The sequence below is a fragment of the Hippocampus bargibanti genome, linkage group LG14, assembly GCF_051943395.1.
Source record: "Hippocampus bargibanti isolate YZ-2025 linkage group LG14, ASM5194339v1, whole genome shotgun sequence".
In the NCBI taxonomy this organism is placed as follows: domain Eukaryota; kingdom Metazoa; phylum Chordata; class Actinopteri; order Syngnathiformes; family Syngnathidae; genus Hippocampus; species Hippocampus bargibanti.
The window spans coordinates 21647588-21674500 of record NC_142747.1 but is presented as its reverse complement, the minus strand read 5'-3'; the positions used below and the strand labels follow the sequence as shown (position 1 = coordinate 21674500).

The following is a 26913-nucleotide window of genomic DNA, read 5'->3' as shown; positions in this document are numbered from 1 at the left end:
GCGCTTCGAAATTGTGATGTCATGAGAGGCTAGCTCTCAGCGGGGCAGGACAAGGAGCGCAAATGGCGACAGGTTTGAATGCAAACAAAGGTTTTAATAAAGGCTTTCAGGCGGAATTCACAAGCAACAAAGGCAAGAATAGCGTCCCTTCCAATTCTTAAATCATAATAAAGTCTCTTCTGAGGTGAAACTGAAGACGGAGTTCTTCTCCATGTGTTTCTAGGCCTCACCCCTCTTGATGTCCTTCCTAGGTAGCCTAGCCACCATTAGCAAGGGTCCAAATCCGGTGTTCCGTGCTACGGTCCCAACTGGCAACGAGTTTCTCTGTGTTTCTCCACAGAGGCCAACAATGGCGCTTGTCTCCCCGCCGCACACTGAGAGGCTCTCTGGCCTTAAAAGCCATGCATGCCAATCAAGCCAGGATCAGCCACAGGTGTGGGGTTTGGATTGCCGCCTTCCATCAGATGGGGCCAAAACTCTCTCTGGGTGAAACCATCTTAGTGGAATGTATTTCCCCCTCCAGGACCAAGCCTCTCGAGACATCACACAATGAAATGTATTCTTCTTCTTCTTCTATTCCCCATCATGTAGCGTTGGCGTAACAGACCATCTTCAAAATATCACCAGCCATTAAAATGGTGAAACCATGGCTCATTTTTGCCTCCCTCTCACTTGAGGATGAAATAATTGCCTCCCAAAGTTGCCATTTGGCCTTCTACTGCCATCCATCCTCATCACATTTCCTTGAAGGATGCTTTGGGATGAGATGGGACAATGTCTTGCTCGCTAGTTATTCTTTGACAGCAGTACTTAGTTTCTTTCATCGTGGACAACGCTAACAAGACCGACACCTCAAACAACAGGAAAAAAGGGATCTCCACTGAAATCTCACATCTCACATGAGGGCCATCCTGCACAGCTGTCATTCAATTGTGTCAAGCCATCTACGGAGAAGCTGCAGACCTTCTAAATTGGAGCAGCAAGTATTGGGATTGAAAAACTCCATGGCTGCAAATTGCTGACAAAGCAGCGCTGGTGGTCGTCCATGATGAGCAATATTCAAGGAAGACATCCGTGGCTTTCTGATCCATCTCGTCGCTATCAATTATCCTCTTTGCAGATTTTCCGGTGGACTGTACAAGGCCAACCGGAGTATAATGAATGATGTACAGACATTCCCCAACTTACGAGCGACCACTTGGAACATATCTTGTTCGTAAGGTGGGGAGCGTCTGTATACTGTCAAACGCCATTTTCCTAGATTGAGTTTTCAAAAATAGATGGACATCATTAAGAAAGGTTGAACAGCTCAGAAGCTAGCAAAAATAGCAAATAATATTGCAATTTTACGAGGTTATCATGAAACCACAGTCTCCTGAGTCAAAATTCCAACAGAATTCCGACAGTTTACGCTGGCGCGTGTGGCTGCAGCTGCTCACCCACAGAAAAACTGATCCTGTGACTGGAAAGTGACCTTGAGAGTTTTGAAAGGCGCTGAGAAATGAAATGTATTATTGTTATTATTATTATTAATTACAGTATTTCATGGCTAATGGCACCCCCTAGTGGACGTGTAGTAAATCACACCACGCTCGCAGACGTAGCACTACTGAAGGCCGAGGATTGACATGCACTCGCCGTCACTGTTTTTTCTCTCTCCATGTATCTGTGGGCAGATTTACATTTGCTCTCTTGTTGTCTGCAAAACAAACCTCACCTGTGATCGGCCATGTTGAATTGCCAAGGGAGGAACAACCAGAAATGTTATTTCATCTTCTCACAGTTCTTCCAGCGCCTTCCCACAGCAAAGTGAGACAGGCCTTCTCCAGTGACAGTCAAGAAGCTGCTCCTCCTTAAAAACGTCCCTAGCACCGATGTCAGGATAAAAAAAAAGCATGAATCCGTGGCTTCCATTCAGAGAGCGGAAAGTGCCCGTATGGACTGAGATTAGAGCCTTGCAGTCACCACGTCACACGCATTCCATTGCAAAAAAGGATCAAAGACGATGATTAAAGGCTCGACTGGAGTTGAGATGTTTTTTTGTTTTTTTTTCTCACCCCATTCCCTAAACACTTGTTGGGAAATACGCGGCTGGCGCCTTCCAGCTTGATTGTTGTTCCGGAGCTTTTGTAAGATGTGCATTCAGTTGCATCATCTTGCAAGTTAAACAATTTGCTGTAAACATGAAATCATAGGATTAAATATTCATAGGCCACACTTTGGAAGCTGATGCTAATGAGCTTGTGTAATCGTGAGGAGAAGAAGAAGAGTTAAGTTTGAGTGTTTAGTTCGTTTGACAACCCAATTTATGGAGCAAAGAAAGATACCGCCGCTTAACTCTGAAGCTCAAATATGGATTCTTTTCAAGGAACGCTTTAAACGTCTGCTGGATTTTGGTGCGCATGGATCGGTAGCGCCTACCTAAAGGGGAGTCGCTGGAAAAGGTGGTGGGCAGGGTGCAAAGGGTCCTGTCGGGTTTTCTGTGCCAGAATGGAAACAGGATTGAAATGAAACACAACAATATCATTATTTTCTTTTTTTGTGTTCCATTTTTATTACATGACAATTCAAAGTTTACATGACTGCTGTGATGAGCTTCATCGTCTTTAAAAACACGCACCCCATTCCCCCACGCAAAAAAATGCTGCATCTTCTTCCACTGTCAGTCAAAAAAGATGGATTTGTCAATCCTCATGAAGGCAGTTCCAGATCGCCGTCAGATTTTCTTGGTTTTGGTGGCTTGGACATGTGAAAAGATGTTCCAGGGTCGAGGCATTAGCTACATAAATGAAATCCGTCCAGATTTTACGGTAAAAGAAAGCAACACAGCGAGGGAAAGTACATCATTTGCAATCACTGCGATTCCCTTAAAATCCAAACACCAAAGGAAAGAAAAGAGAAGAAAAAAAAGACGTCGACATGTCAAATGAACATCTGATCTTCCGGATCGGAGTCGTCTCCTGAATGTTCACTTAAGTCTCGTTGAAAACGTGACCTGCAAATCAAACACAATTTGGGTTATTTCTCTGTCTGACTAAGTTATCATCGTTAAAAGTTTAATGCTGTTGTATGCTTAGTTGGCTGAACACAAGGCCCACAATGGAAGCAGAAAAAATCTGGGGTCAATCTGAGGTGAGAACAGACACAGCCTGTTAAACTGTCATCTTCGTGTAGGTCGGAGATCTGGCCTTGGACTAATAGGAAGAGCTCATTAGCCAAGGTTACAAATCTATCAGTTCATGGAAAGACAACCTATTAAAATGGACATGTTCTGTTGTTTGATGGATGTTGGTGCTTGTACCATGGCACGTCCAGGGGCGCGGTATGAAATCATATAATCATTTAATTTGCTTAAATTTCAAATGAAAATGAGAGTGGAACCTGTGAAGCCAGTCCGAGATGCGCCATGGCTCTTCAGTGGAAGAAACTGTTTCTTCTACAGGACACAAAATAAATCATGAATCAATCCAATTGTCACCATCAATCATTGATTTGTGTGTGTGTGTGTGTGTGTGTGTGTGTGTGTGTGTCTCTTCATTTTGCAATGGAGTATATCATGCCGTTGACTCACTTTCCTCACAGGGGGATGAGTACTCGACCATGGCGACTTCAGCTGCAAATAAAAATCAAATCATATCAATATAAGAAGAATACGGCCTGTTAAAAAGTCGGATACGAGGCTGTTTGAGATTCCAAGCCGATATTCCTTTGGAAAATGTGTCGGAAGGGGATCTTACTTGGCTGGTAGTAGTCGTAGACTTTCACCACAGCCGCCTTCAGGTTCTCCACCAGCGATTCCTGGTCCAGCGTCATCTCGTAAACCAGCGTCTTTTCTTTCTCCAGCTGCCAACACAAAATACACGCCACTGAGAAGGGCTGGCGAGAGACTGAAGGATTCTTTCTCAAGAGAATTTGTTGAGTTAAGCCTCTGCCATGGGATTTTGCTCATTTTTGCTTTCTCAATGATATGTCATGATGTGCGTCTTCCGCCATATTTACTCTAGACCTTCTGATACGTAGAGTAAACCAAGTTGATTCTTGGAGCCATCTGTTAACCTTGACACACTGCTTACTTTCTGGAGACAGACTGATAAAAGCTAGGAATTGTTTAGAAAGAATGCCGCCTCGGTGTCACACCATAGCCTTGATAGCGCCCTTCTGATGAAATAAATATGTTGTGCGTCCATGATGTGGACACACTCGTGATCATGCAGCCATCGTCTGCAAATGGTGTGCGTCCGGAATATTCTGCAAATAAACCCTTCGAAGGTACTGTTCATCGACTCCAGCCTTTATTTGGGTGACCAAAATACTCATCGTCGGATATTAACGAACATGCGGAGGAAAAAAAGGGCGACCCCGACGTGATATCGGACTGACGTTTTAGTCAACAGACAGAACATCGGGCGGCCAACAGATTTGACAAGGTAAGAGGACAATTATCCTCCAAATTGATCTTCTGTCTGTTGGCTATTTATTGCTTATCTATTAGCTAGCTAGCAAATTTTCTATCTGTTTGAGTTACTTCCGGGTTGAGTGAACGCTGGCGCATGTGGCTGCCGCAGCACACCCGCAGAAAATCTGATCATGTAACTGTAAAGTGACCTTGAGACTTTTGAAAGGCGCTTATAAATGAAATGTATTATTATTATCTCAGTGAAACAATTTGCATCCATGGGTGGTGGTGGTAGCGTAAAGGCACTGCAACACGATTCCATTGATATCGAGCATAGCATATCAAATATCAAGGCAGGACATGATATAGATGAAACATAAAGCTCATACATACATACCCCGTCCAAGTAGATGTTGATATAACCGTCTTCCACTTCCACACGCCTCACCGATTCGTCTTTGCTTAACTGGAGCATCACACAGTAAACTCATCAGCGCAGTTCAAATGGGAACAAGTGATACTGCATAACAACTATATAATATGATCTAACGAATATTTGAGAGTAGAACAAACACAAAAATCGGGATTTACCGCCTCCAGGGAGCTTTGATTCAAAGCGTGTCCAGAGAGCAGTTTGATGTTCATGATGACCATGTTGGTCTCCTCTCTCCGACCTTGGTAACTGCAAACACAAAACGATGTCTCTTCAACTCTGAACTTTAACAACATCTGAAGCTGTAACATGGACAAGTATTATACAGGAGAAAGAAAGCATTCACAAAGATAGTAGAAAGCACCAGGGAGTCAAATCTGAATCATACTGTCAAATGCCAGAGAGTCATTAGCAATCCTTGGACGCAAATCGTATTTCATCACATGACTGACCAATAGGGGGAGACGGAGACATGCATGCACGCTTACCTGACGCCGACGGAGAGGTGGAGCTCTGGCTTGCTGGCGTTGCACTTGGAAGTGGTCTCCGTAGTGATTTTGAACACCGAAAAATCGGCAGGTGGGGGGATGTTGTAATGCGTGGAGATCTAGCAAGGGGGCACAGGAACAATGTGTGATCTGTCACCACACTTCCATCTCAATCGCGCATTAAACTAGACCACTGGTGACATAGTCAAGGCCCGAGGGCCAAAACTGGCCCGCCACATTATTTGGTTTGGCCCGCGAAAGCAAAGCAAATTTGTGAAATTCCATAAAGTCTGATCCAAAATGTAAAATTGCCCCATGTCAACCACAATTACAGTCATTTTCTTGATTTAAAATTTAAAAACTACTTATTCATGAATTTGCTCTGTGTTCTCTATGTAATATGTGAAGGGCATGACACACATTACTGGTTTCCCCCAAATTCATAACCCCCAGCCCCCCCCCCCCATCCCAAGTGGAAACCTGAACTACAAGGTAGCCCGCGGCTGTAAGATGTCACTTACAAAGTTGCCATAATGAGAACTTACCTGTGCCAGAACGCAGCGCTGGCCTTCGGCTTTAATGGTGTATTCTGCAGGGACGTCGCTCAGCTTCTCCTCCTGGTACAGGAGCCGATTGCTCTGGTCCACCATGAATTCCTTGTTCAGACCTCCTAACGAAGTCACCGTCACAGTGGTCTCGCCCTCAACGCTGTACATGGCAGCGGCGTATTTCGACATCGCCTGGAGGGCCACCGCCGTGTCCTGAGGAGCGCAAGCGAACGCCGTCAAAATCGTCTGCCCGGATGCTCGAACCGTCTCCAGACTCCCGCTTTGCTTACCAGCGTGAGAAAGAAGCCTCTGTACAAATTTTCGTGCTGCGTGAGCCAACGCAGGATGTCGGAGCCGTAGTCCAGTCCAAAATCAGGCAGGGCAGGGCCGGAGACCAGCGCCAGCAGAACATACGAGGTGATTTCCACCTCCAGAGGATCCAATCCTTCCGCAGAGATGTGCTTTTGGTGCCAGTGGCGCGTTCTCCCTGCCACAACATCAACGTGGATCACGGAATGACTGTGGATTGGTGACTTCAAGAGGCCCAAGAGCAAAAACAGAGTCACATGATGGTGTACCAATTGTAATGGACTTCTGGTCCAAGTAGGTGATGAGTTTCAGCCTCATCTCTTCATCCCTCGCCAGGGTGAAGGTGTAGGACATCAGCGCTTTGGTGTACAAGTTGTCGAGATGGCCGGCTGCCTCCTTCAGACAACCCAGAGCCCCCTGGATCACAGGATCCTGTCACAGAACACATGCAAAAAATATGAGCGGTCTCAATTGGGAAGTCACAAAAACGACTGCAAGGTGGATCTTGTCTGTCGGTAATGGTCGGCTTCCAAACATTTTCAGATAAGTCAATCTGCTTTTTCAGTAAAAATTCACGTTAACGGGGAAATGACACACACTCCAGACAAATGACACACATGTCGACTGTCAATAAGAAACGTCCACATATTGCATCCATAGTCACACATTGAAAATGAAGATGGTTGTCGGTCAAATGCTTCCAAAATGGCAGTGACGTCACACTCACGTCAATGTCGGAGTCCAGTTCCAACAGGGCGGCAACCACGTAAGCCGTGAGGGACACGTCGTCACTCACTCCTCCCTGAAGAGACACGAAACCGTGCATTTGTGAAAGATCGGTCGGACTTCTTGTATCGGGACTGCAATACGCAACTAACAGACAGGAGCAATAAAACGAATATTTGCGCAGGAAATTCGACTGGACCCTGCGCACCCTGCCCACCACCTTTTCCAGCGACTCCCCTCAGGCAGGCGCTACTGATCCAGAAGACATTTAAACACCTTCTTCCCCGGTCGCCATTAACTCTCTGCCCAGTCACCCAAATGGAAGTGTCTAGTGCCTCTTTGCAATTTTGCACAAGCCTGTGGAGCAGCATCCCGTTAGAATGGTCATTACCTTCAATTCTTTGTGGAGGAGGTTGCCCATGGATTGGAAACAGCCGTCACTCCCTTGCTTTGAGTACAACCACATTTTGGCATCTGAAATGTGCTTGCCATCCACAAAGATGTAATGCCTCGCTCCACCAAATGACTTCATCACAAAGGTGGTCAGCCTGAGGAGATTGACAGATGGAGAATGCCAATCATTGGAAATGGGTGACACAAAGCACGGACGAAGGCCACGGCTTTCCCACTGACCAGGTGCTGCCAGATGCGTCGGTGTTCCCAAAGGTGCTGTAGGAGCCATCGTCATGCTTGTAGAGGAGCTCCTTTTCATATCCTGAAACACAGACATATGCACAATTACACATTGCAGATCACAGGTGCCAAAGTCGAGGCCCGGCAAAACAAAACAAAGCACATTTGTCCGAACAAATCAAACATGAACGCCCTCGAGAAGAAACTGTCACTACAATGTGGCCCGCCGCAAACAATGACTTTGACACCCCTGGTCGAGATGGAGACACCAAACACACCAAACCCGTACTCTGCCGGAAGTGTTTTGATTCCAACCGGCATGGCTGCGCTATTTTAAGACTTATTTTGTCAACCACAAAAACCCACAAAGAGCATCAAACTAGCCATCCATTGATGACTGCAAGCCATGCGTCTTCAGAAATGATGAACCAAGTAGCAAGCGAGTACAGCCTTGGTGGTCAGGGAGTCATTGACTTGTTGCCATCTTACTTTCCCAACGGTTCGCTCGCTTGCATTTTATTGGGCTCTTTGAGAGTAGGAATGAAGACTCACTCACCTATCTCGAGGTAGTGCGTTGCTTTGTCAAGAATCTCATCAGTCAGTTGACCGGTGCTTTTCAGGTAGTCGAGAATGAAGATGTTGGGGGCAAAGCGAAACATGTTGTTCTCCCCGGTGCCAAATGGCCTCTGCAGCTGTTTGTCCAGGTTCTTGATGGCTTGGCCCATCAGGTCACCTTTGAGCAAAAATAAAGAAACAAAGAAAAATCTCCAGAAGAGTACTTTGAAAATGGAGTTCAAGATTGCGAACAAGAGGTATTGATAATAATAATCATAATAATACATTTAATTTATTAGCGCCTTTCAAAACTCTCAAGGTCACTTTACAGTGACAGGATAAGTTATTCTGCGGGTGAAGCAACTCAAATAGATAGAAAGCTAGCTAGCTAGCTAATAGATAACAATAGATAGCTAGCTAGATAGCCAGCCAGCTGGATAGCTATGTAGCTAATAGGTAACTGGCTAAATAGCTAGCTCGCCAGCCAAATAGCTAATAGATAGCAAATAGATAGCTAGCTAGATAGCCTGCGAGATAGATGGATAGCTGGAAAAAGAAGTGAAGAAAGGAAAAAATAAATAAGAATAAAGTCAAAAGAAAAGACAAAAAAAGCTACAAGGGACGAAAGTTGTTTTACCAACTACAGAGACGGTACTTCTGGCAGATCCCGCCACAACCGCTTGTGGCAACGTAAGAGAGATGTTCTTTTCCGCTGGTCCCTCTGGCAACAAAAAAAAATGCAAAAAGAAAGCGCGATTGAGTCTTCTGACCACTTTCCAAATAGCAGCAATTTTCATGTGATTTCAATGACAAAGATCATTTGGACATCAAAGTCTCTCAAGTTTCAATAGGATCTAAATTTTTCAATCCAAAAGAGACAGACGGAGATGAATTGTACCATTGGATCTGATCAATCTTTTGACCGGTAAAATAGGATTTTCCAAATTCCAAGCAAATTTTGTTCCCATCAGATGAGACTCGACTAGAGTACGAGCGTTTCAACAAGTTACATTGGATCGGTTTCTTTTTTGGAGAATCAAATGTCAACTGGGCGACTCTTGAAGAGTGAAGAAAAGATGGAGTAATTGTGGATTCCAAAGTTATAAGAGTGACTGTTTGGGTTCCTCAAAAACTTCAGAAATCCTGTACGCTGATTTCTGAAATCAAAGTAAATCTGGATCATGACAAACCCTGTTTCTGATATGACGGCATCAGGACAACATTTTATCGATCAAATTCTCAAAAAGAGGTCCTAAACTGTATCTGAACAAGTTGGATTTGCAAAACCATACCTGAAGGACAGAGCAACGCGTAGTGACTGACTGACTGCGGCGTTCCTTCAGACTGTAAGAGAAACCAACATGGAAAATGTTCCACTGGAGTTGATTGCACAACACAAAAAGCCAGACCCCCCCCCCACATATTAGACATGGCGTCGGGGTCTCCATGAGGCTGAGATTGTCCGTTCACCCGTGTTGAGTTCAACGACACATAGCATTTCGACGGTCTCAAAGCAGGCTCCAACCAATTCCGACGGATTCAGAAATAAAAGCTTACTCGACGCCAGTCGAGAGAGAAGTCATGTGAGGAAGGATCTGGATCATCTGACAGGGACTGACCTCCACCAGTAGGCTGCGGACCACCGTGTCAATTCGGCCCATGTCAGGGACGAAAGCCACCTCATCGCCGCACAGCTCGCTGGTCTTCAAGGCCTCGGCGCTCACTTTCAGATCAATCTGGCCTGAGTGAAGACAAACAGTTTGATTTAGAGGTCATGCGAAGACTTGCATCTTCAGTCCAACATTCTACCTGACAAACGATCCACTGACAATCATGGTCGTCAAAGTGAGATGCAAAATGACGCAATGTCGTTATTCTTACCGAGGGCGGCTGGAGTGACAATCCAGGTGAAGGTTCTGCTCTCCTCGCTGCATAGACAAACGCTGTATTGGCAGTCTTCGCAGTTTCTGAAGGAGTACATGTCCGACTCATCCAGTGTCGCTTTCACCTGCAGACACAGTCACAGATTGGCCAGAATTAGAAAGCAAACGACTGCAGTAGAGATCATAGTTTCCATCCAAGAACCAAATAAAATCATTTTGAATCCTATCCAAAAGGTTACTTCATGAATTCGTTGTTAATATTTACCACGATGCACTTGGAGAGATAGTTGAAGACCGTGGCTTGGAGAGTAAACGCTTCCCCAAGGATGACGGAGGAAGGCATCACGAGACTGGCGAAGAAGGGCTGGAAGGCAGTCAGCGCCGTGGTGGGCGCCACGCCGAGGCCCACAGATGAGATGCAGAAAGCGCCAGCGGCCCACTTGGTGATCGTGTCTGGGATGGTCTTCTCCACACTCGCTGTCCCTTCGTCTCTAAACACACAAAGGCATTGCAGGCACACCAAGTTGCTTTGAGCTCAGACCTGACGGAGGAACTTTTCAAGAAAGTTGCCATCAATTTGCCATCTGAACAGATTTACCCGACAGGAACGAGGTCCCAGATCCACGTTTCAGGGAAGAATGTCCTCACGGTCTCTTCCTTGGTTTCAGGTAACACAGAAGAGTTCACCAAAATCCTGGCGGTGCTCATCTCACCATCTACGCCATCGCCCATGAAGATCAATTTACTGACGTTATAAAAATACAGCAATTCTCCTCATTTTCTCTTTTTTTACTGTTGCAAACCTACCTCCACTGAAGTCCGAATCCCTAGGTCGGCAATTGTCGGGTTTTTTCACATCCGAATTTGTCACTAGCTTGAGTCCAATCGCCTGAAATCAAGAATGACATTCATCTCATCAATGATAAAGCTTGCTTGGTACACTAGGAAACTGTCACATTCTGCATTTTCGGTTGAATTTCCCAAAACGTCTCGGTAAAACAGAAACCGTGGCATTGATTAGCCTGCGATTTAAGTGCAGGTTACTACTGCTCGTTGGACAAGACCAGGGGCCTCATGCCTAGAAGTCTACAACGTTCACACTTCTAACACTCAAACAAGCAAATACGCAAACACATCACCACCATCGTGTTCATTAGATCGAAAATGACTTCAAATAAAGCACAATTATCAAATTAAAAGGGCCATTCTTATTCTACAGATTATTTAGACTCGAAACAAACATCCCCTAAAAACAAAACAGGTCAATGTCAGTACGTCTGTGTAGTCATAGAGGACTGGTCCATTGAGGAAAAGCTTTCTTCAGCCGTCATCTGTACTTCTTTGACGTCCGACAGTTTCAAAGAAGTACAGATGACGGCTGAAGACATCTTTTCCTCGACGGTCAATGTCAGTAGTTTAAGTGTAACGTCCAAAGCCTTACTTTGAAGATGTTGTAAACGTCATCCTTTTCAAAATCACGTGAAGGCTTGCTTTGCAGTCCAAACAGAATCTCATCGCGAGCGATTGGTATGCCCCCAGGAGAGCAGGGAATGGGCTCAAATTTTTCAATCTCAGATGGGTATTCCGACAGCGTCTTCACAGGCAACTGATCGTACACCTACACCAAGTGAAAGATCAAACAGTGGACCTTATATATGGGTCGATAGCAACCATGAACATTGTCAGTCTGGAGTATGGTGCTCTACTGTGCAACCTTGACATTGACACAATGTGTTTTCTTCATATTTATAGAAATAGAGTCGATGCATGTTTTGGTTTGAAGTAGAAGTTGTCTTACATAGTCAACCGTGATTTCCTTCTCTGACTGCAGCAATAGGACTTTCTGGTCAATGGCTCGAACGGAGCACAGAGAGCCAGGATGAGCCTGGAGTGTGAATGTGGTTTTCTCCGATGGGAGCTGCTGGATGGTTGGGAACTTCAGAGAAACCTAATCAGATGACAAGGGTTGAGGTCAGTGGTGATTTCCAAATCATCTGTTGTTTTATACCAGGTACAACCTTGTGGTTGAGACAGAGTTGGATGGGGAAGTCCTCGCTGTCAGCTACAGCCTCACCACCAGGCAACACTGTGGCAATGACAACCTGAGCAAAGGGCGCCAGGTCCGTCACGTGATGGAGGGGGATGGCCACCTCCCCTTTGTTCACTGACAAGAGGCAAGAACAAGACATGGCGGAATGAAACGAAGCGAGAAAAAAAAAATCATGGCTCTGCTTTGGAATCACATTAGAAAGGTCGTTTAATTGGCAAGTAAAAACTGCCGAGAAGAATGAAAACCCAATCCATCCATCCATCAGAAGAACAAAATGTGAAAGGAAACCAGCGTAGCTTGTTACAAGCTATGCACAATGAAAGCGTTCAAAATGAAATCTTCCTGTAGACTTGGGCCCCCTGGCTCCTTATCTGAAGTCAACAGTCTCAAACTTGGGTCTTAAACTGGACAGTGACTTTCAACTTGACCGACAAATTGGTGCTGTTGTTAAATCCAGCTTCTTTCATCTTCGGTAGCCGGCTAAAATAAAACGTATCCTCTCCCAGGAGCACCTTGAAATAGTCATTCATGCCTTTGTCACATCTCAGCTCAATGACGGTAATGCACTTTTTATTTTGGAGTCAGCCAATCCTCCATGAAGCGTCTGCAGCTGGTCCAGAATGCTGCTGCTCGCCTCTTGACTGGTACTTGTAATAGGGAGCATATACTGTAACTCCTACTCTGGCGTAACCTTATTTTCAAAGTCTTATTATTTGTCTTCAAATCTTGTAATGGCCTCGCTCCTCTACCCCTACACACCTTCCCGACGCCTCAGGTCTGCTGACCAGACGTTATTTGATGTCCCAAAAATTAAACGGAGGCTCAGGGGAGAGGGCACCTTTTCCATTGCTGGTCCCACTCTATGGAATAACCTGCCACTGAACATTGGGCAAGCCCCCTCGCTGCCCATTTGTAAAATCCGCCTCTTTAAAACTCACTTGTACCTTTTGGTATTTGACTCAGCATGATTTCGACTCTTGGTTTTACTCCCTAGTGCTTTCTGCCATCTTTGTGACTGCTTTATTTCCTGTATATGATAGCTGTCCATGTTAAGCGTTTAATTACAGCTTCAGCTGTTGTTAAAATGCTATATAAATCAATATGTATTGTATTGTATTATATTGTATTGTATTGAAAGCTCACCTGAGCCCATTGTAACAGCCTTTGAGAGACGGCCGTGCTGCATAACTGTTCCTTTGGACATTACCTAAGAAGCACAAATGGAATCAAAGTTAATGGTGACTTTTCACACACACACACATACACACACACTTGAAACGGGTGTATTCAGTGTGCTTCTGAGAAGGTGCTCAAATTTGTGAAGTTGCCAGGACAGAGATCAACTGGACTCACCAAGTAGAAAAAGTCCAAGTTCTCCTGTCCCTCCTTCAGCTCTTCTCCTTGGATGATGTACCGAGCATGTACTACGGCGTCTTTGTCGCAGGAGATCTTCTCGTTAACCTGAATGAGCTTCAGATAACTCTGACTCTTTGAGTGGAAGACATGAACGGCAAGATCGGCTGAGCCGTACTTGGGTTTCCGTATACTTTCCCCGAGCTGAGGCTTGTCTTGGTCCAGTTTGGAAGTGAACTGTTAACACCAAAAATTAAACACCAGTGAATCTCTGAGCCAATCACAATTTGACGATTGGGCATGACGACAGGAACTTCTATCAAGAATTTTTGACCACCCTGCATTAGACGATCACCTCTTGCCCCCCGATTTGGACTTATTTAGCCTCAGACTGTGTCGGTTCAACAAATAAACAACAAACGGCAGGCCGACAAAAAGCTAATTTGTCACAAACCTTGAGGTGGACACTTTTGCTCCAGTGGCTGGTGTCCAGTGTAAAGGAGGCAATGCCTTCTGAGTTTGTGATGAGTTTTATAGTCAGAGAGTTGGGGCTAATTAAGTACACAGGCTCATTGGCCACGGGTTTGTTGTCCGGATCCGTCAATTTGACCTGCAAAAAAAATTTTTAAAAAAATAAATGGTTTTGGATGGATATACCTTAACTCATTGACTATTCCACAGAATATTGAGTTTTAGGACAACATAAACATTCAGTGCAGCCTAAGAAACCTTAGACTCGCTTCTTTCAGCAGAAAAAAAAGAGTTAATTCCTAAATGATATGGGTCTGGAGTTATATGTGCTTGAAATGAGGGTAGCTGTCCAAAATACAATCCAATATTGATTTATATTGCTCTTTTACAACAGCTGAAGCTGTAACAAAGTGCCAACGTGGAAAAAAAGGGAAATGGTGCCTCCTTGTGGAAAAGAAAACACATTGCCAGAAGTCTGACCAGTGCTACAATGGCACCCCCCGTAAGAAAAACCCAAGCCCAGAGAATCTGTGATGTCCTTTTCTGTTGACGGCAAGTGGCAAAATGGCCTCCCCCTTCGAAGGAATCCAAACAACGGTAATCTGTTTCAATGTTTAAATGCCAAATTTGAAGTCATGAAAATGGAGGGGGGGTTGATTTCCTTTTCAAAGTTCTCCTATTCATGTACTAAATCCTTTTCAAGAAAATTGGAGTTGATATGTGACATGTTCTTTACATGTCCTTCAAATCTGGACTGCAGTGTACTTGAAGCCCTTTGGAGTGCTCATTGGTTGAACATGTACTTATGATGGCTTTCATAGCAATTGGAAAAGAGTGAGTACCTTTCCCAGAAATGCGATGCCAGGCTTGTAAGTTTCGGGAACATCTTCAAAAGTGACCGTTCTGATAACGTCGGTGAACGGTGTCTGCCCTGAACCTTTCAGCGTCAGCCCTAAATGGGAAATAGCATCATTGGTTCAAAGCGCTCATCAAGTAGGATCAGTCACACGGGGACAAATAAAAGCTGGTCACCGGCTTACCGGTGCCACTCTCTTCCACTTCAGCATTCAGCAAAAAACGATCCTCATACGAAAATTTGGTGATGCTGAAATCTGCCGTGTTCATCGTTTGCTTCATGCAGCCGCTGCGATCGGTCTGAAAGAGGGTTCATTTCTTTGAATGAACGCAGTTCGTGGATTCACGCAAATGGAGAGACGATATGAGTTCCAGGTCAGCTACTCACTGCCATTTTATATGTCTTGCAGATGTTTGGCCGAGACCCAAAAAACCAGGTAGAGGTGAGGACTTTCCGACAAAACTCCGCCTTGACCGAACCAACGACCGGCTTCCCATAAGTATATCTGACCGGAGAAGCAAAAGATAAGAGCAATCAGACATTTTGAACGGTATTATTCTTTACGCGCAGCAATGGCGAGTGCTGTTCGTACATTAACATGGCAGACTACAGACAAGACGGACGATGGTCAAATTAGCTCACTATGTTTTACAACACTTACTTTGCGCAAACTTGGAATGAGACCTCCTTGTCCAAGATGGAGACGATACTTGGGAGTTGAACAGTGACCTCAAATTTGGGCAAAACTAAAGAAAGAACAAGAATAAATCTTCATGAACCCAAATAAGAGGGTAGAGTGCGTCGCAATGAGAACAGACCGTATTGCTTGATGTCAAAGCTGTGGAAGATTTTCTCTCCTTTGTCCGTGGTGGCAGAAATAACGTAGGTTCCGTGCGTTGCCTCCTCAATCATGCGATGGGAAAGATCGAGGATTCCGGCCGAAACAGATTGATCCAACCATTGGGCGATCCGATTGGAATTGGGGTCCTACGTGGACAGACAGACCAAAGACAAAAGTGAGCCGATTGACTCCTTTGTCCTCATCGACTTGCCAGTGACCATCACCCAGATGACTTGAAGATCCGTGACCTTTCATTTCAACTGTAAAAGCAAGCATGGCGCAAATGCGGTCGGACTACTTCCCAAACAGAGTAAACCAGACTTTCCGAGGGAGCGACCAGACATTTTTACTGCAAGAACTTGTGCACTGTTTGATGGCTACACAACCTGAGTTGTTGGTGCGGCTCAAAATAGGATCCTTACCTTGAGCTCCACCACCGTGTACTGAAAAAGGACAAAGAGACAGGTCAGACTCATGACTGGGAAATTTCTTGGAATTGGTGTGGAGTGGCTTCAAAACGGATTGAGAACTTACCAGGCGATCCACGGGGAGGAAACTGACATCCATGGAAACAATTCGGAACCGCACTGTCAAGAAAAGCAAGAAATGAGAAAAGACAATGGTGGAATATCCAGGGCCGGAAAAGACCAAAATGTCCAACGAATCGCCCGGTTCATCGCCTCTTTTGGGGTTTGAATTGATTCAAGAAGAGCTAGAGGTAGCAGAGATGAAGACGTTGAGGTTTTTCTTTGGGAGTGACCAGGTTGGATAGGACCAGGAAGGAGTATATCAGAGGGACAACTCATATTCGAGGCTTTGGAGAGAAAGTCAGAGTGAGGTGCTTTGGACATGTGCAGAGGACAGAGAGTGACTATATCGCAGAAGGATGCTGAGCCTTGAACTGCCAGGCAGAAGACCGAAAGGAAGACCTAAGAGGAGGTTTATGGATGTTGTCAAAGAGGACATGAATGTAGCTGGTGTGAGAGAAGATAATGCACAAAACCGGGTTAGATGGAGGACACTGATTCGCTGTGGCGACCCCTGAAGGGAAAAGCCCAAACGAAAAGAAGAAGAACAGATTCAACGTTCCCGCCTTGCCCCAAAGCAGCCGCTCAACTCTCAGCAGTTGGACCGATTGCGGTGATACGTACCGGTCTGCCCGGGTTTGTAGACGGCTTTATCGGTCTGGACAATGTGGATGAACTCAGGAGGCTCAATGAGGATTTTGGTCTCCCTCTCCATGGTGGAACTCTCGCCTTTCATTGTGATGTAGATGGTTGCCACAGTACTTTGGAGCACTGCCGGGACCTACGGCACCGAGGAAAACACACGCACACAGACACATATACAAGACAAGAGAGAGAGTAAACTGGCGAAGGAAAGACATGAAGGCATGAAGGGCTCCCGGATTTACACTTGGGTCAATGACAACGCACCTGAAAGTTGAGGCAGTGGTAAAAGTCCTCATCGATTGCCTTCTCCAGGATAACGGCGCTACCAGTGTCCGTGGCCAGAGTGATAGTCAAGGCGACGGGCTCGATGGGTCCTTGGATGAGGGCGCACAGAGTTTCCTGCGACCCGCCTCTCACTTGGGAGCTTACGGTCACGGCGAAGATTCTGCGCGGAGAGGAAGAGTAGGCCAACATCAAAGATTGCGTCCACAGATGAGTCGAGGCCAATGTCCAGATGGTCTTTACTTACGTTTCATTGAGATGAGCCGAGGAGGCACTTTGCATCCAGGCCGAGACGAGGAGGACAGCCAAGGCGTGCAGGACAGGTGCCATGTTTGCGGACCAGACACGGCGCGTTGCTTCAGACGGATTGGTGAGGCCTTCTGCACCGGTGCTCTGCAACACTGACTCAAACCTTTTGGCCTTTGCCTTTTTATACACGCCCCAGCTTCAGGAACACTGCCCCCAACATTCCCCAAACGGGTTTTACTCCCCAAAAGTCCAAACCGGACCTTCCAGCTCAGATTCTGGGTCAACTTTAGAGATATGAGGAGGTGAGGCGACTGACCTTCAATCAGCAGGGTGTAGAAATGTGTGCGGTGGCCGAACCAGAATGACAAGTGTGCCGAATCTGAGGTCAGAATGAGTTCCAGGATGCAGGTTTATCTGACCAAAAATAATTTGCCTGCCTACATGCAAAAAAACATCGGATTAATAGGGATTTTTGTCCCATCTCTTAGCGTCTAGCATGAAAAGTCAGCAAATTGAACACAATTCAGCAGAAAGACTCCTGACGAGGCCTCGCAAGTTTGATCATATTCAACTGACACAAGTTGGCTTGAGATGCCATTTTAAGGTTTTGCCACCATCTAAAGTCGAACACTTTGCTATCTCGTTGATTTAGTGCTTCTGGTTGTTCTGTCCAGAACTTTCCAGGGCAGAAAGTGCTTAAGATTGATGGACTGTCTGTGTCTTTTGTGCTGTGTCATTTTGTTCTTTTGACTTCAAGACGGCGCCGCAAGAGTGGCTGCCTTTACGGCAGCTCTTGTATTTTGTTTTTCTACTTCTTCCTTTCCTTTTCTCTTCCTTCCATCACGTTGCGACTATGAAATGTACATTTGTCCACTGCGAGACTAATAAAGGCTATTCCAATCTTATCATTTGACATTTTTGGGCTTTGATCGGATCTGAGATCAATCAATGATCTGAATGAACGCGTCAAAAAAAAAATCCCATCTTTGTTCACTACAATTCATCGAGTGAAAATGTTTCGCATGGCTGTTAAAAGTCAAAATGTCTAATTTTGATGCTGACTGTTGTTGTTTTTTTTAATTGAGTGTTGAGCAGTTCCATCCACTCGGGTCCAACAAGTGTTGAAATCCCAGTGGCTGCCCGGGGGGCCGAAATCATTATTGGCGCCACTGTTGAAGATGGGTCAGCCGGATGAGCGGGTGTGACCGGTTGAGACGGTGGACGCCAAGCCCCTCTGACCTTTTGACCCGAGGACCTTTTACCCGATGCTTATCGTCCAACCACGGCTCCATGCAACGTTGCCTCTCCTCCTACCCAGCTAAAGCATCTTACGAATGCTTTAGCTCACACATTCTTTGCCTCAGGAACATTAAATTGACGAGCATATAGTCTTGGCTGACAAACTACTTTTCGGCGAATGAACACCAAAACTTTGTCGTTGGTGCAAAGTGGCTCCAATTTATGGGCGACGTCGAGGGAACAAAATATGTCAGCCAACAAGGGACGTTTTGAAAAAGCGGCAAGTACTTTATCGGCGGTACATTTCAAATTCCAAATACGGTTCCCAGGATCAGCGTCAAGATGCCCACGCCGCCTCGCAACAGAGGCCATGCCCTGCGCTGCGCTGACGCGCCGAGCCGATTGGTGCGTGGCGTCGGGTTGCTTGGGAACGCCACTCGCCTGCCTTTGCGATAACAACTCTGCCTTCCCGTTTGATGATTGCTGTGGGCAGCGACGAGCTTTAGGACACCGTGAAAGGGCTTTCACAAGCGCGTGGGGGGTGCGCAACTTTTAGTGCGGCGGCTTGGAAAAAGAACCACTCGGCGCACTCCTTTCATCAGGAATAAGATTGGAGGGGGGGATTTTATTTTGGGTAAAATGTCATCAGATATGGAACCAAGTGCGGGAAACTTCATTCCCAAATTTGTTCGGGCTTTGGTTTTTCTTGCGACGGGTGCCGATAAAGCGTTGGTCAGATCTCTGGCAATGTTTTTTTCTCTTGCACGAGGGGGCAGCATTTGCCTTTTGTTACAGCTTCGGTGCTACATAAATCAATCTGGATGGATTGTATTTTTGTACAGCTGCCCCCATTTCAAGCTCAGATAACTCCACACCCATATCATTTATGAATTAACTCTTAACTCTGCAATTCACAAATGTATTTGGGAATTGAAAATATGACATTGAGCGCCTTTCCCAAATTAGTTCGGGGTTTTTTTTTTCTTCCTTCGGTGCCGATAAAGCTCTGACCAGACGTCTGGCAATGTTTTTTCCCTTCCACAAGGGGGTAGAATTTCCTTTATTCCATGTTAGCGCTTTGTTTCAGCTACAGCTGTTGTTCAAGCGCTATATCAACCAATACAGTATGTATGTATTGCATTGTATTTTGGACAGCCGCCCCCATTTCAAGCTCATCTAACTCCAGACCCGTATAACTTAGGAAGTACCTCTTTTTTCTGATGAAAGAAGAGTCTACGGCTTCTTAAGCTGAATTGAATGTTTACGTAGTTCTCTAGGCTTGAGTTGTTCTTGTGAAAGGAGGGGGGGGTGCCGATAAAGCTCGGACCGGACCTCTGGCAATGTTTTTTCCCTTCCACAAGGGGGTAGCATTTCCTTTATTTGTTACAACTTCAGCTGTTGTTAAAGAGCTATATAAATCAATATTGGATTGTATTTTGTACAGCCCCCCTCATTTCAAGCTCATATAACTCCAGACATATATCACTTGGGAAATACCTTTTTTTTCTGATGAAAGAAGAGTGACTCATTTTTTTTGAATTGATTGCTGATGTCGTCCTAAAACTCAGTATTCTCTGAATTTGAGTGACAATGCCAAAAACCCTGGCACTGGAGTGGACTCATTTTTGCACATTGTCTGGGAGTGGATGAGTTAATGAAGAAAGAAGCCATTTGGAGCCCTTCTGGGCGTAGACTGGCCCTTTCCACAATGAGCAAGATCTCATCTTGCAGCAAGAACAAGCATAGCCTGTGCAGCCTGTGCAGCCGGTAGACAGTCCGGCCGGCTCAGGAATGTCTCGGGCCATTTTAGCTCAAGTACCTGCTGACTGATTTTTGGACCTTGATGTCGGCGACGGCCGAGTTGTGCTTGGTAGTTTGTCTCTCTGGACGCTCGGCGTTGGGTGCAGCGGGATGTCTGACGGCAGGCAGTGTTCAAAAAGAGACAAGACTCATCACGGCGGTACCGTACATGTTTACATTTAACAATCGTGAAATGAAATGGACAACAATAATGAACGTAATGATCTTTGTAGTGTTTCATTTCAACCGTATACTTCCAACCAGCCATCTTTTTTGCTTTATATACAGACAACATCAGCATCATATCAACAGAGATGATTTCTCAGCCTTGCCAGCTAGATACTGTAGCTAGCTAGTTAGCTAGAGATATAGATACTGTTGCTAGCTAGCTAACTAGATAGATACTGTAGCTCGCTAGCTAAAGATAGATAGCTAGAGAGCCAGATGGATCGATCGATAGATAGGAAATCAGAACTCAAATGAGGCCGGTGTTAAAAAAATGACTTTGACACCCTGTTGTGTTGGAAGTTTATCGCGAGTGAGGTTGACAAGTGCCAACAGCCCCGCCCACTTTTATCATGTCAATACGGTTGGGCTCGTTCGTCGCTTTCCAGAACCCAGAAGCAAAACAGGCGTACCTTCAACTTCAACAAGACGCTGAATGATGTGGATGACGATGCAGAGACATTTGGACTGACAAGTGTACCTTTCGGCTGCAGATGCGCCAGCTCAAATAAATACGGAAATTAGTGCCGTTTGGCGCGTTTACAAAAAAAAATAAAAATTGGAATACAAAAGATGTCCATTTGGCAAGATAGAAAAGCTTTGTCAAGTGTCCATTTTGCTTTCTAGACAGAAGCGGGTGTGTTTGCGTGCACTTCAGGAGCTCCCATTTTCAATGGGTGGAGGTGAAGACACCGTGACATCATGTGATTCCAAAAAACAACAACAACACGCAAGTCAACTCCAAATGCGGTGGCGGTGGTGATGCGTGTCGTGTCGGGAGTCCCTGCCGAAAAGAAAGAACATTTTTGGCCACGTGCGTCCTCAGTTGAGGAATTGAGTGTAGCCTTCAGCGCCGGTGACGATCACGTCCATCCAGATCCTCATGGCCTCGGCTGACGGCGCCACCACATAATACAGGCGGTCGTGGGTCTTCACGCAAAACGTCAACGTGCCATTGGGGCTCTAAACCACACACACACACACACACACACACACACACACACACACACACACACACACACACACACACACACACACACACACACACACACACACACACACACACACACACACACACACACACAATACATCACATCCTGTCATTTCAAACGTTTTCCAAATAGAAGGCGCACCAAATGAAAAAGGCGCACCTTCAATGAATGACATACCATATTTTCCGGTGTATGAGGTGCGTTGGAGGATAAGGCGCACCCCCCAAAAATGGTGTATTTTCAAAACGTTTCCATATATAAGGCGCATTGTGGATGCATACATTTATCAGATTCAAGTTGAAAAATCTCCTCTATAAGGGAGGGCTGTCCCAAGCCAAATGTGCCAAAGTGGAGGAAAAGAAAAATGGGGTGCGCAAGTGGCGGTGGAATGGAAAGAAGAAAGAAGGAAAAGGATATCGGAAGCATACCTTGCTGGCACTGCGGAGGTGATCGTAATAAACCTCTTGGATAGCCTGGAAGTAGATGACCCCCTTCAACTTGCTCTCGTGTTTGTCTAAAGGACAAAAACAAATCAGATGGCGACTTTTGAGTTGCAGCCGGCGGCACCTTATATAAAGAAACAAAACAAAACAAACAAGCGGTCCGAGCCGGTTGGCTGAGAAATGCCAAGCGCAGCACTTGAGCGTCGTCTCTCTTTTGCAAGGCAGGCCGCTTGCTCGCTAGATCGCTTGCGATTGGACGACGGGCGTCTTCCGCCCCTGCGCTACACGCTTGCACTTGGTTTCATCAGCAAGGAAGCGAGGGGGGAACTCCGCACCCCGTTTCTAGCCGCCGGCGCCACTCGGCAAGGCGGCTCCAAGAGCGCTCGGAGATGCGAGATGCGCCGCCGCTTCATTTCCAGGAATCGCCAAATCGGCGCTAATGACCTGCTTAGCAGCAAAATGGCCTCTCGTTTGCGTCTCCTTCGATTGACATGGAAGGATTTCGTCACGGCGGCGGCGGGTGGGGACGTTGGCGGGAATTCCCTGCCCTGGCCAGGTGGGCGTGTCACTTCTCCTTGACTTTGCGTTCAAGGTCATGAGACGTCGGCAAGTGATGCATCTCAATCGCAGAGCGGCGCCGCCGCCGAATCTCGCCAGGAGGCGCTTGAAGAGGCTTCAAGCGGAACCTTGAGAGGACTTCAATGTCGCGCGTGTCCCGCAGCTCACGACGGCAGATTATTGGCAATGCGGCGCACCCGAAGTCTGCGTCCGCTTGCCATGTCCACGTCTGACATCCACATTTTCAAGGCATTCTTTTATAGCATGCCTTTTATAGTCGTTCAACAAAGTGTTCAACCGGGAAAAAAAAGCAAAGATATCGTATAAGGCGCAGCGGAATATAAGGCGCACCCCCAATGGTTTTTCAAACGTGAGGCTTGTTTCTTTCTCTGTTTTTTTTCCCTTCCTCTGCAATAGTTGCCAGACTTGCAGCGGTGTCCCTCCCCATTGAATGAATCAAAGCTTAATGATTGCGCACCGGGGTGACATCATGCCACGCTGTTTATTGTCATTTCACGGACGTTGCCTTTGGGAAAACATTTCCACAAGCAAGTGGCCACTTTGTGTCCTGTTGGGACATTCTTGCCCTTTCCTTTTGTTAACACTCAACCGCCTTCCTGTCAAGAAAAGGTGGAAAAAGGATGTCTTTTGATAGAGCCCCAAAAATGGAGAGACACTGTCAATATTAGCCATAAAAACAGCAGGCACTTTATGAGCAAAATGTGGCTGGCTCTGCGCGATAGCCGAGACACCATCAAAACGTGCCGCAACCTCTTTCGCCTTGTCGCAACTGGCAGACAATGAATGACATAGCGTCTTTTCCGCTGTATAAGGCGCACCCCCCAATGAACGGTGGATTTTCAAACCTTTTCCACATATAAGGCGCACCAGACGATGAGACTCACCATCAATGATTGACATAGCGTCTTTTCCGCTGTATAAGTCGCAACGGTGTATACGACACTGCCGCGCTGCGGCCTAGCAAAACAGGTATCCCGGTGCTATAAAAAGCCAGAGTATAAGTGTATAATATATATATAAGAGGTGTATAAGGCACACCTTGAATGAAGGTTCCCACTATAAGGCGCACCACAATACTCTAAGGCGCTACAGTAGAGGCTGGGGTTCCGCACTACTTCTTCTACGGGCGGAAATGGAGTCAGTGGCTGTTGCGAGACCTGTTGGGGCTCAATATGACTTTGCATATAAGGCGCAGCAAGCGGCGTATAAGGCGCAGGGTCCTCTTTGGAAGAAAATGCACCTTATACACCGGGAAAGAAAAACGGTCTTCCCAATCTCGGGCCCTTCTTTGGTTCTTAAAAGATGTGTTTCCCACGAGGGGGCGATGTGGCGTATTGATGAAGCGGATGATGAAATGGATGGATTGGGATGGAGACGGCGGCCATTTGACGGAACATCTAGCGCTTCTTACCGACGTAGTAGGAGAAGGTCCTTTTGAGGCGGTCGAAGACGAACCAGCGCTTCTTCCACGACTTGATCTTGCCTCCCATTTTGACCAGGTAGCCCTTGCACATCTTCTGGGTCAGGATGACGTGGTCGCAGGCGTCCACGTTGTGGCCCGACGTCTCCACGTGCGCACGCAGGTCAAACTCCTCCTTCCGAATGGGCAGGTAACGCGTCATAGGACGCGCCTGGACACGTGCGCAAGACAAAGGCCAATCACGCCGCCGGCCGGCAAAAATGGACGCAAACTCATCCCGCCCGCCCGCCCGTCCGTCTTTTTCCATTTTTACAGGATTAACGGCTTTGCGGCCGTATAAGGTGCACCAAAGTAGAAGGCGCAACCCCAGTGAACTTGTTCCATATATAAGGCGCAACAATCCATAAGGGCTACCTTTAGTGAATGAAAAATGCTTTCAAGATATAATACAGTCTATAAATATAGACCTTTTCCCAAATAGAAGGCGCACCACTTTATAATCATAATAATAATAATAATAAAAGCTCCCATGGACACTTTACAGTCACAGACAAGCATAGGTACTATAATAAATAAAATAGAATGCAATAAATAAACTACAATTGTAACTAGAAACTCGAGATAAATGCCATTTTAAATGTGTGTCTTTTGAGATGGGAAGAGAATCCATGTTAGGAATGTTGGGCAAGGTTATAAGGCCCATCAGTAGAGGCTGGGGTCATGGACTACTTTGTGGAGTCGGTGTTCTTGAAGCCTCCTTTTCATCATGAAAATAATTTACAAGTACCGTATTTGCCAGTGTAAAAGGCGCACCACCAATTAATGGTGTATTTTCACACATATAAGGCACATCTTCAAGAAAAAAATAAAATAAAAGTTTTCCAGATAAAGTATGTATCATATATAAATTGAAAAAAAAAAAAATGTTTCCAAATATAAGGCGCACCGCATTATAAGGCGCTAGCGTAGAGGCTGTGCTTATGTTTTGCATCTCCCAGCGTGGATTGCGCACCACTTGTTGTACGGAGGACACAAGGGGGAGTCATCAGTTGCGAGAGCGGTTCTGGCTCAATAAGACTTCCCATATCGGGCGTATAAATCGCAGGGTCATCTTTGGCTTTTGCCTTGCGCCTTATAGACTGGAAAGTAGGCTCCATGAAAGACTTTTCCAGACCTGTGACAAGTTCTTGGCCCTCAACTTGACTTCCTTCTCCACCAGCTGCTGTCGGTGGAGCGTTTCATCCTGCAGTCTTTTCTCGGCGTCTTCCCTCCTCTTGCGCTCTTCTTCCAACATTTGATGGCGAGCAAAGCTCTCCTGTTCCTACATGTTGTTGAAAGGCACGTATAAATCAACTTGTAACTATTAGCTTTATGATTATTATTCCAGACCCTCCCCAACTTACAAACAAGATGCGTTCCGAACGGTCGTTTGTAAGGTGAATTTGTTCGTATGTTGCTTCGGTGCTATACGGTGCGCCTTGTACGGAATGTATGTTGGAGGCTTATATAAATATGTCTAAGGCTTGTATAACTAACCTGTATTAGTTTATACTTACAAATATACATTGAATCTCTCCCGGCAAATTGGCGTTTTCATGTTTATTATGTTTGTGAAAGTAATTCTAAGTGCCTTGCATGCTGGGTCAGAGAGGACAGTCATTTCATCTGTGCTGTATGTCATGCGTTTTAGCATATTTGACAAGAAAGCTGACTTTGAATAAAATACGTATATGATCTAGCAAGATATGTACATGTACAACTGGAGACAATACTCCATACGTTACTCCAAAAATGTTTGTTCGTAAGTAGGGGAGTCGTCTGTATTATTATTATTATTATTATTATTTGTTCCAGACGGCAATTTTAACCCCGTGACGTATGAGCGACAATGATGTCATCAAGTGGTGAAAAAGTCAATGAACCCATTCGCTGCCATTTGCCAATTTATTTGGGATTTGAAAAGTGTGACGCCATTCCCCAATTTGTTGGGGTTTTGGTTTTTCACGCTAAAGCGCTGGCCAGACCTCTGGCCATGTTTTTCACTTCCACGAGGGGGCAGCATTAGCCTTTTGTCCATGTTAGCGCTTTGTTACAGCTTCAGCTGGAATTGGAGTGACAATGAGCAAAACCCCGGCACTGCAGTCAACACCTTTTTGCACGTGATTTGGCAGTCAAGGAGTTCAAAAAGGAAGTGAATGACTTGATGGCAGCATTGAATGGTTGCTCCCGATTGATCCGGTCACGTCAAAACGTGATCAATCAGGCCGATTGTGGTGACACCTACCCGAAACTCAATCACTTTGGCTTTCTCCATCTGGGCCTCCTTCAGCATTTTCTCCATCTCGTCCATCTTCGGCGCGTCCGTTCCTCCCACACTTGCGGCGGCGATAAAGAAAAACATGGCGTCGGAGATCATCAATCATTTACAAACTTTTCTTTCTCTTTCTTCAAAACAAGCCTGCGCAGAAATGCTTTTTCCCCGCTTCGATTGGAGAAAAGGAGGTCGCGTCCGATTTGTACTTCCACTAGGCCAGACCGCTTGTGCACATTCAGCTGGGAAATGAGGAGCGTATTTTCCCTTGTATATGGCGGACCCCCAAAGAATGCTGTCTTTTCAAACTTTTTCCACATCGAGGCTCACTGGGCTACAAGCTGCACCTTCAATAAATGAAAACAGTTTTCAAAATACAATATACAGTAAAGTCTCGTTATATCGGATATTTCGATAGTCCCGGTTATATCGATACTATTTCTATGCACGCACGGATAAAATTACATGCAAACAGGGTCGGATATATCGATAGTCCCGGTTATATCGATATTTTTTCCGACTCCCTCGAATATCGATATAACGAGACTTTACTGTATTTCCAAATATGAGACTCAGCACATTGTAAGAAGGCGCATCACGCCGGCTGCTGACAGCAGTCGCCAGACATGTTGTGGCTCAATATGACTTCACCTAGGAGA

At 45.8% G+C, this 26913-nt stretch overlaps 3 protein-coding genes across 18 annotated transcripts in view; 1 reads left to right on the top strand and 2 right to left on the bottom strand.

Annotated features, from left to right (window-relative positions):
• The window catches only part of LOC148888867 (porphobilinogen deaminase-like), a 116561-nt gene that overhangs the window by 32250 nt on the left and 57398 nt on the right, over positions 1-26913 (top strand). The window lies entirely within an intron of this gene.
• On the bottom strand, positions 2149-20424 carry LOC148888870 (alpha-2-macroglobulin-like protein 1). Its single transcript, XM_089014557.1, has 38 exons — positions 20304-20424; positions 17244-17682; positions 16979-17159; positions 16694-16850; positions 16077-16129; positions 15965-15985; positions 15520-15688; positions 15363-15447; positions 15089-15206; positions 14886-15000; positions 14688-14797; positions 13829-13984; positions 13375-13611; positions 13165-13228; positions 11990-12135; positions 11770-11919; positions 11413-11589; positions 10779-10860; positions 10570-10687; positions 10237-10462; positions 9970-10096; positions 9708-9829; positions 9381-9432; positions 8726-8809; positions 8090-8266; positions 7534-7615; positions 7292-7448; positions 6902-6976; positions 6444-6606; positions 6156-6352; positions 5863-6078; positions 5318-5436; positions 4988-5078; positions 4794-4862; positions 3738-3843; positions 3572-3613; positions 3382-3436; positions 2149-2995 (listed from the first exon to the last, which is right to left on the bottom strand). Exons 2-38 carry the CDS (start codon positions 17324-17326, stop codon positions 2923-2925), a joined length of 4455 nt encoding a protein of 1484 aa, XP_088870683.1. The 5' UTR covers positions 17327-17682; positions 20304-20424; the 3' UTR covers positions 2149-2922.
• The window catches only part of phldb1b (pleckstrin homology-like domain, family B, member 1b), a 46238-nt gene continuing 39770 nt past the window's right edge, over positions 20446-26913 (bottom strand). For all 15 annotated transcript variants that reach the window (XM_089014547.1, XM_089014545.1, XM_089014546.1 and 12 more), the window contains 5 exons: positions 26228-26318; positions 25118-25264; positions 23935-24154; positions 21930-22015; positions 20446-21472 (listed from right to left, as the gene is read on the bottom strand). In XM_089014547.1, coding sequence (XP_088870673.1) covers positions 21332-21472; positions 21930-22015; positions 23935-24154; positions 25118-25264; positions 26228-26318 — 685 coding nt within the window. In that variant the 3' untranslated portion in view covers positions 20446-21331. The remainder of the gene's footprint in view (positions 21473-21929; positions 22016-23934; positions 24155-25117; positions 25265-26227; positions 26319-26913) is intronic.

What these genes read in the sequence shown, in the direction of transcription:
- LOC148888870 (XM_089014557.1), bottom strand. Translation starts at nt 17,326, where the DNA reads ATGGCACCTGTCCTGCACGCCTTGGCTGTCCTCCTCGTCTCGGCCTGG. An exon ending in GCATCGCATTTCTGGGAAAG is followed by an intron (nt 13,985 to 14,687) that starts GTACTCACTCTT and finishes TTTTTTTTGCAG; the next exon opens with GTCAAATTGACGGATCCGGA. An exon ending in CTACGACTACTACCAGCCAA is followed by an intron (nt 3,614 to 3,737) that starts GTAAGATCCCCT and finishes TTTTATTTGCAG; the next exon opens with CTGAAGTCGCCATGGTCGAG.